General features: G+C 34.6%; 2 protein-coding genes across 2 annotated transcripts; both read right to left on the minus strand.

Annotated features, from left to right (window-relative positions):
* Positions 1-2,868: 2,868 nt before the first annotated feature.
* Positions 2,869-4,924, minus strand: LOC106129797 (chromatin accessibility complex 16kD protein). Its single transcript, XM_013328469.2, has 2 exons — positions 4,658-4,924; positions 2,869-4,111 (listed from the first exon to the last, which is right to left on the minus strand). Exons 1-2 carry the CDS (start codon positions 4,781-4,783, stop codon positions 3,845-3,847), a joined length of 393 nt encoding a protein of 130 aa, XP_013183923.1. The 5' UTR covers positions 4,784-4,924; the 3' UTR covers positions 2,869-3,844.
* Positions 4,925-6,381: 1,457 nt separating this feature from the next.
* On the minus strand, positions 6,382-8,515 carry LOC106129787 (esterase FE4). The gene is given in 4 exon segments (XM_013328454.2): positions 6,382-6,636; positions 6,836-7,607; positions 7,610-8,117; positions 8,277-8,515. Coding segments are annotated over 4 exon segments (1,677 nt in total). The 5' UTR covers positions 8,469-8,515; the 3' UTR covers positions 6,382-6,431.
* Positions 8,516-9,751: the final 1,236 nt, after the last annotated feature.

A 9,751-nucleotide genomic window follows, 5' to 3' on the forward strand; every position in this document is an offset into this window, starting at 1 on the left:
GGTAAACTGTTCTTTAATTCTCTTCCTCCTCGCTTTAGTCCCGGTTGCATCCTCATCACTCTGGAGAGGAACCCGGGGTTTACTTTTGACCATGGATCCTAGCAAACTAGGATAAAAATCTGACTTTTACACGAAGCAACTCCTATCTGACCTATGCAACCTTTGCAGGTAAATCTTACCCGTATTGGATCGTTCATGGTTACACATTCAGTTGCCTGAATGTGTAGGATTTCTCGCGATGTTGTAAACTGTTCTTTAACTCTGTTTCATCAAAGCGTAGGTATTTCCGATTAGTCTTAATTACGCAACGACTTATTAAGAATAAAACATTTTCTGAACTAGTTTTTGCCTTCAGTTTTGTCTATCACAAAGACTCAAATTTATTTTTATCTTATTAATCATTTGTATAACTCACCATTGGCCGCAAAAAATGTGTGAAAAAGCTGAACGTGAGCACGAAAGTGAGTCTTTACACACGGTTAATGTAGGTAGAGTAGGTAGGTATAAAAGCATATATTTGTCCTAATTTTGAGGATAAAAGATCTCAAAAATCTGAATATGACGTTAGGAGTGAGCCTTGTATGTTAATTCATCATCTTGATGGCTTGTGTCCCGGTTACCTTCTCCCTGAAATTTGGTCCAAGCACACCTAATCATTATCCAGGAATGGGTAAGTCTTTAATATACCTACCTACACCATTCTTGTGTTATATGTGTAAGTCCGACACTTCTACATTTGGTTTACACGTAAAACATCGTAACTAAATCGATGACCAATGAGTGACCCAGCAAAGCAAATAATAAAAATCCACAAATCTGCTCTTGACCGCGTTTCCTCTCACGTCAGCACACAATCTTCGCGGTTTGTTCGGTTCGGATGTTAGTATTGATAAACAAACAGACGAAACTTGTACATTTGATGATATATATAATTAACCAACATGGATTGACTCTTATTTCGTCGTATTAGCGACTATATTACAATGAAATAGGCTAGTTAACACGTCTCTTTGCAACAGAAGGTTGTAGCGGCTTTCAAGGGACCTTTGAGAACTCGTGACACTGGTCCAAAATTTGTTTATTTTATTATGAATTATGCTGGTATTGAATCATAGTTTCAATGACAATAACATTGAATTTTTCAAGCAACGAAGCAGTTTCAAGCATCTGTAGTTCAATGTTCCCGTAACGCTGAAGACCGCAACAAATGGAGGCGCATCGCTGGGGCTGCATTATCCAAAGAAGACGCATCGTCATAAAACCACGACCACTCTGTCAAGAGTGAACGTTTGAGGAGGAACATTGAATTATTTATGAGGTTGCGGAGGTCAGATGGGAGATAGGAGAGCCTATTGGTATAAAAACGTAACTTACCCAATGCAGGATTGCTATCGAAGGTCAACTCTTATAGAAGGCTACTTTAGAGAAAAGATTTACCTGATATTAACGTCCGGAAGATGCTGAGAGGCTTGGCCTATTCAAATTAATTTATTATTATTCAGATATCATGATCCACTTTGTTAGTAATATAGAAAACTTAGAGATAAGTGTTACTAGTAAATATCTACAGAACAATTTTTAATCTATAACATGTTTTTATACCTGAAACATCGATTTAGTAAATAACTATAAACTAAAACGATGACCTATACTTAATAGTGATGACTTGCTTATTTTCTGGCAACACCCATTGCTCCGGTCTTAATTATCTATAAGCAATGTAGTTATGAAATGCACAAATAAATTGCGCAGGCGCACAGTAAAGATTTGTTTTGTATGTAATATTCCAATTTACACAATTTAGTGTATGTGGACTTAAGTAAATGTATTTACTGTATTGTACACGATGGTATTTCCATTATTTGGACCACTGGCTTAGGCAATCGTGTTTTTAAACCCCCAGGGAGACAGATCCACCAGTCTTGAAAAGACTGTGATTATGTGACATATGTACCTATGTATGTATTCTTAACCGATGCGTAAAGGTGTAGTCTTAAAATCTTTCAATGCCTTAGGTACTAAACACCATCACAAGTGGCTTTACTAACCTTCCGGTCATCGTCGTCTGTTACGTAGGAGGAAAGCGCTGCTCTCGCGTTTGCTTTCCAACAGTGCACCCTTTTTTGACTTCCTACAAAATCTTTTTATTGTCCCTTTAATTCCTATTCCCCCTCTGCTAAGACCCGGCCAGCCATAATCCATAAGAAAAACGTGCTAGTTGTAATAAGCGCAACAAAATGCATAAACGCAATGCAATTTCTATCCGAGATGAATGCAATTGTTGATTAAACTCGTGGTTAGGCAAAACCGCACGCACATTTCTCTGCGGCAAATAATTGAGATAAGGTAAGTGCTGGTATTCCCGTAATGGTACCAATAGCCGTGATCGGGTCAATTTTTATTTTTTTACTCAATTTTACCAATATTTTTTTTTTGCGGCAACATATTCTTGTTAAAATTTGTATCAATTTGAATGGCAGCACTGAATCAAATGTGCTTAGGCAAAACTTGAGGCGACAAAAACGAAAAAGGCGACTAAGGGATAGGCTAACAAACTTGGGATGAAGAATTTTTTTTAATTCAATAATAATATCTGTGTATAACATAGATTTTTTGTTATAACAGTTGTACAATGATGTTTGGAACTAATAAATAAATAATATAATATATTTTTGTTAACTATGCAGGACAGGACTCTATTACTAAGCCTCCGCTGTCTGTCTGTTTGTCACCACATTATCTTAAACCACGGCAACTAAAAAGCTATCAAACTGTTTTTATAAATCTTAATTAAAATTATAAATTATAAATCCTAAGTAAGGTAAAATATTATATAAAGATTTGGAATCTCAATAAAAGTCACTTAAGTACAGCTGTCTCCTTTTATTTAAAAAAAATACCCTTAACACATTATCCTATTGGAAATTATCTGAGTCAGATTTATTTAATACTTAGATACCTACTTTAACAATAATTTACTAGTTGTATAGTACTTACTAAACTAAAATACAGATATTATGCGCAAACAAATTGGTCTAGTGCCTATGTCAATCAATTAACTTAAAATCAAAAAAATATTTTCCAAACTTGCATTTATACAGTCCACATATTTTATTTATAGGTAGATATGGTCCTAATGGTAAATTTAATATGTATTCCCTATAAAGGTGACCAACAAACAGGTGACCTCAGCAACTTTGCCAAACCTTTGCTTGAATTCAGCATGTAGTATAATTTATATGATGTCTATAGCTCTGAGTTTTGAGGCCAATTGCATCTAATATTCACCTGATAAATGATCTAATATTTACATTATATTCATTTGCAAAGTGTCATAATATTAAATTTGTGTAATTTGTCTGTATATATTTATTTATTTAATTAATAAAACAGACCACAACTAGTACAATGTTAATGTTGAAATAAGGGACCGTATACAAAATCAGCTATATACCATTGACAATGATTTGCTTTCTGATGGAGATAAGAGGGTGCAACTAAATGTAAGCCTTCTGTGTAACAAAAGGACCAACAGCAAGTGACATAGTCGAGAACGAACACTTTCAATGTGTGTAACAAAAATATATAAACTCTGTGTTATCCTTTATCAATTGATTGACTGACTAAGAGACAATATACAGCTCAAACTGCTGGTTTTAGGAGAAAGGAATTTGGTATAGCTCCTTATGTAGTCATGGTCAAATGATGCACTTAGGGAAAATTTCCCGAAATTCCGAGAATGGAAATTAACAGGCTTTTAGGTTAAATCCAAACCAAGCCATGGGCGTACTTTAGTTTCTGATGAAGCAGTCAAAATATCAAACTTAACCTACTTAACTCTATGTCAGTCTTGATCATTTCCACTGGAACTTTCTTCTGTGCTCCCTTCATCACTGGACTCTGAAGATTCTTCATCGGAATTATCACCTCTTGCCGCTTTCTTTGCCATCAATTCTTTGTACTGTCGAACAGTGATTTTTTTTGGCATGATTTCCCTAAGGAAGTCAAGTGTGTCGTCTTGTTGTACAATTTCAGCAATGTGTTTGTATTCTAGTGCATTACCGTTGCTGTTTTTGTGTGCTCTTCTAGCTAAATCTGTTACAAAGAGTTCCTGAAAAGTAATATTACATTTCTTATTATCATGTAATCATTATCAATTCAAATTACTTAATTTATACAATCACCCTAATGGTTTTGTTTTGGTAACCTAAGTGTAGTGTATCTGGCACTTTAGAATTGAACCACTCCATATCTTTCCCATGGATGTCGTAAAAGGCAACTAAGGGACAGGCTTATCATCTAGGCTAACAACCTGCCATATTTGAATCTCAATTCCATTTTAAAGCCTGAATGTGAACTTTCAGTCTTTTCAGGACTGTTGCCCGCAAGAGATATGTATATTTTTATTCATTTATTTATTAATGGAAGTCTTACAGTCTAATTTATATGATATATAAGTAGTAATAATATATTGCGATTGCTAATTACATTACAATTATTATTTACAGTTTTAGTATTTACAGTTACAATTATTATTTACAGGTTATTTGCAGAGAAAACATTTTACACGCAGCCTTCAGGTATAGCTACCTAAGGTTTTACATAACAAGTGATTTATATGAAAAGATTTTAAAATAAATGTATAAAGTGCACTTACAGTTACTTTCGTTACTAAATAAAGTGGTTCGGGCCCAACCGCTTCGACATCAGGCGAACTCTTCATTATAGTTTTCACCCTTGATAGCGGTAAATTAAAGTCTTTCTCCGTTTTAGGCGTTGCCATTATTATTTATTGTATTCTGCTTGATATCGCTTTTTTTATTAGACTTTTAATAATAGATCGAAGCCTTGAATTTTAAAATGGCAAAACAAAGTTTACGATTAACATTGAAAGATAAGTATGATGCGATCAGTGTTACTAACTGTTACTCAAATTTCCCGACTTTTTAGAAGTTTCCCCAAATCTTAACGTTGTATCGTACCCAAATTATACTCTCCCCTATTCTTTAATAAAACCCTACAAATGCCTCACCCCCAAAATTTTGTTGTACATTTCTTTTCTTTGTTGTGGCAAAAAAACTTCTTCGTGAGTTTATTTTTTCCAGTATCGAATTTTTATCATAATAAAATATTTAGGTATTGTAAAATGGTCAAATAATAGTTGTGGGTGCTTTTCTTTACCCTTTCTCGTGATTTTTTAGGACAACATCAAAAGTTCTTAAATCTGTTATTTTATTACTCTCCAACGATTAAACTTGTACTCGAAAACTTAATAAATATAACAAACACTTACTCCTCAAATTTTTGTTTCTTAGTCCCTCAATTTTGGGATAAAAACCATAAGAAATCTTGCGCATCATGAATGTTAACGTCATGTGTCAAATTCATGTCAAAGTTCTCAAAGTTTTTTTTTTTATTTTATACCATTGACGTATTATAGTTGATCGAAGTTTTATACCTATGTTCTTTGTGTCAGTTACACCGATTTTTTTTCTGGGTTACCTAAGTATCTATGTATATCTTAAGCTTAGCGGTTATATAGGTACTCTTTCTTTGTGCGGCGTAAGAAGCAAGTAAGAAGTGAACCGATAATATATGTAGTTTTTATTAATGGATTACATATACATATATTTATATTAAGCTTAGAATATCCACTTAATTATAAACAATGAAATTACCAAAGATATTATACAGGTGACTTTTAATTCAACTGCATAAATTTAACTGTTAAGTGTACTCATCTAAAGGATATTTAAAAACGTTAAAAGAAAAATATCGGTTCATATTTCATAAAGTATGAAAAAAATAAAAGTATCAAAATCCACGATCCTAAATACGTAATATTACCCCGGCCGGCGGAAAAGCGACGCGTAAGATTCAGAGGTCAACGACACAGTTATTCAGCTGAGCGATCTCGACAACTCTGTACTTGATCTTGATACCAGAAAAAAAAAATATATTTTAGACATTTATTTACATGTTTAGTTTTAATTTCTTTTTGTAGTATTGGTCTTTAATAAAGCGTGTGACGTAGTTTTTGAGGGTTTTTTAAATGTGAAAATGATGACGTTTAATTTAAATAAAAATAGGCTCAAACGGCTCAGAAGCATGGGTATAGTCTATGTTTAAAAGGACGCAGTTGTTTTAAATGTCACCCTGTATACCTACGGCTTTATTCAAAGAAGAGAAAAGAGTAGGTAGGTACTTGAGCAGCTTACTTCATACAATCCTTTGATTAAAGGTTTAACACAAATTAACCTGTACAAAGACCTGTGCTAGAAGGTACCTTCCTATTATTATTTTAGAACTTGACTCTTGAATTTCTATAGGTATACCTACTTCAAAATTGTCTTTTGATTTGATAAAAATAAGTAAAGGAAATAAGGGAGAACCGCAAAATTTTATAAATTCGGCTATTTCTTTTAACAAACTTAGAACTCGGTTCGTCTCTTGGGCAGTGGCGGTGGTGGTTTAGGTTGACGGTAATGTTGCTCGTAGATACTGTCCCAGAATCTCCCACGCTCCATCAGCAGAGAGGCTTTTAGTTCCATATGGTTACCAATGGACATATGAGGTGACCATTGCTCGGTCACAGGTGGCCACGAGGGAAGCGATGAACTTTTAGGTACAGGTTGGCTGGAAAAAAGATTATAAGCATTTTTCATCACTAGAAATGGTATCGCATTATACTGTACAATAGCGAATATTTCCCTATTTAGAAGAGCCTATTATGTAGTTGTATTGACTTTATGAGAATTTGTAAGACTTTTACCAAATATGATAAGGACCTTTTAGTTTTAGTAAATTTTCTTAGGGAAAAGATTTCGGAACTCACCCTTTCGATATGAAGTTATACCACAGCTCCCTCAAAACCTTTCGAATCCGAATCAGATTTTCGTCAAAAGGATTATTATAAACTCCATCAAGAACAGCTCGCGATTGAGCAACATGATTCGCACCTTCAACAGTAAAATTTTTGTAACCTGTTGGTGTGCCATCAGATTCCACAAAAGAAAATTCGTACAAATAAATGTTGTCATTTCCAGCAGCAACTTGGAGCTCAACTGCTTTCAAAGTAGGGTAAGCAAACAGAATATCTGTGTAATAATCGATGTATCCATTTAAGGTGTCCTCGCCTATATCTTTGTCCCTAAAATAAAATTCCTTTATTCTCTTTGCCACTTTTTCTTTTTGTTCTTCGCTATTGAATTCCAAATCTGCCGGTAAAAAGTCGGAAAATTTTTCATTCATCCTGTCTTTTACAAGTTCAAAATCACCTTTTTCCAAACTAAAATAATTTACTTTCAATAAGCCTTCCATATTAGTAATTCCATACAAAATAGGAACTTTAGTAAACTTTTTGCTTATCAGAATATTAAACGGTGTGTCGGTTAAAAAGGCATCATCTCTCCCTTCACGCTCTATACAGGGAACGAATCCGAAAGTAGCATCTGTTTCGCTTAAATAAGTACGTGATGTAAGTTGGTCATACGAAGAACTCGTGTAAAATTTCTCTAACCTATAAACATCGTCGATTTCATCAAAATTCATTGATTTGGCGTGGGCTTTCGCCGTCTCAAGTGGGTCAATTTGCACAGCAGCCACCCGAAGCTACTTCCACTCTCTAGAATGGCTTTATGAAATAAACCTTTGGCTGCTGGCGACAATATAAGCAGTTCAGCAGACATAGAACCTGCACTATATCCCGCTATAGTTACATCATCAGGGTTACCTCCATAACTTGCAATATTATTTTGCACCCATCGTAACAATGCCAGCTGGTCTTTCAGTCCAGCATTCCCGGGACTATTTTCTGTGCCCAAGCAGAGAAACCCGTGAATTCCCAAGCGGTAATTGAACGTTACTGCTATTACATCACTGTTATTTACTAAAGCTTTTGGCGTTAAACGGAGTCCGCTTCCAAGCTGGAAGGCACCGCCATGAACATAAACCAAGACTGGTAACTTCGTTTTCTTTGTATCTGGTAAAAAAATATTTGCAATAAGGCAGTTTTCATCAATGTCCATATCTCTTACAAGCAGAGGACTTTGAGGACATACTATTTTATTGTCGATGGCATCGAAAGTATCTTGCCACTGCGGTGGCGGGAGTGGTGCCTGTGAAATATGAATATAGGTAAAAGAATTAGTTTGTTCGTTCCTGGCTGCTTAAAAGATAAATATTATATGTAAGTCGTGGCCATCACGGTTATGATTGATAATATTTTAGTACTTCATAATTCATGAAGTGTGGATGAATAAATATCAAGAACATACCCTGAATTTATGCTCTCCTTTAGGCGACGTAGCGTACGGTACACCATAAAAGATGAACAAGTTTGTATCAACATCCTTGTATCCACGGATGGGACCTTGAGGCGTGTCCACAATCCTCCCTTCCCCCGATTTATTTTCTCTCACCCCATTTACCAAAATCACAACATAAAATAACAAAAGAAATTTCTTCATAGCTGTACGCACAATGCCAGTCGTTTGTCTACTGAATTATAAATATTATGGTAATTTTATAGATAATGATATGGATAGTCACAAAAAAGATAAGAAACCGGCATTTATTACACAGACGAAGGCCCGGTATAAAAGTGTCGTAGGTACCAAATTACGATTTGTGTGTATTGTTTATACTAAGCGTGATTATTCATTTAAATTTGATACGCACATATGAACTTACATACATGAATAATTACGTAGACGGTGTGGATGCAAGAAATGTGAAAAAGTCACAGAGCAATATTAACATCTTCGAGAAGCTAGCAAGTCGTTCTATGTGCTTATAAATGTTCTTGAGATTATACTCAGTAATAGGCTATTTGACAAAGTTCTAAAAACTATCTTAGGCTATTTATTTGTTTATAAGGAGCCCTACAAAAATACTTTTCTGCCTTTATTGCAGCTATTTCATAAAAAAATCGAAAAAGAAAATGCAATATTCAAATATGCCGCCAAAACGCGACTTTTAGCAACATGGCGGCCATGGCATGCAGTGACGTAAATTTCGTGTAAATATCATACAAAGCTTGTTGGTGTTTCGAAAAGTTTTGATTTTCTCTTGTTTTATTTAACTTGTGCCACGTCATATGTGTGAAAATTATTGAGTTCCTATAAATGTTGTGCAGTGCCTAAATGCACAAATACAACAATAAAATCTTCTATGAAATCGTTTTTTTCTATTTTCTATGGATTTGAATATTCGCAAGAAGTGGTTTCAGATCATGATCTAAGATCAGTGGTTACCAAGATATACTTACATTGATGTTTTCACATTCCTCAGTTCGGCAGCATAGAAATCTGGATTGTCTTTGAAGAAGACGCCAACCATTATTGGGTCCACTTTTGCCAAAAGTGGACCTACCAAAAGTCTTTTGGTAGGTTTCGACTGTCAGCTTTCGCGAAATTGGTTTCCATTATTAAATACCTATGTTATCTGAGTAATCCTGAGCGATCAAACACTTATAAAATCTTGAAAAATAATAGCGAACACTAAGGAACAGTACGATCCACAGTCTGTTTATGGATAATTGACGTCATAATAGTAATAGCCAATCACGTTCGTTTTTAGTCACGTGACAGCTGCATAAAAAAGCCTAACTTTCTGAGACGGATTTTGTTAAAATAATGCAATATTTTTATCTCGCGTTATTACAAATCGCTCCAAAACAATAATATTAAGACTGATGACATAAAATAAATGTATATTTTTGTTACAGTCAAATAGCCTATTCTTTTAATCT

The sequence above is a fragment of the Amyelois transitella genome, chromosome 3 (genome assembly GCF_032362555.1).
Source record: "Amyelois transitella isolate CPQ chromosome 3, ilAmyTran1.1, whole genome shotgun sequence".
Taxonomy (NCBI): Eukaryota; Metazoa; Arthropoda; class Insecta; order Lepidoptera; family Pyralidae; genus Amyelois; species Amyelois transitella.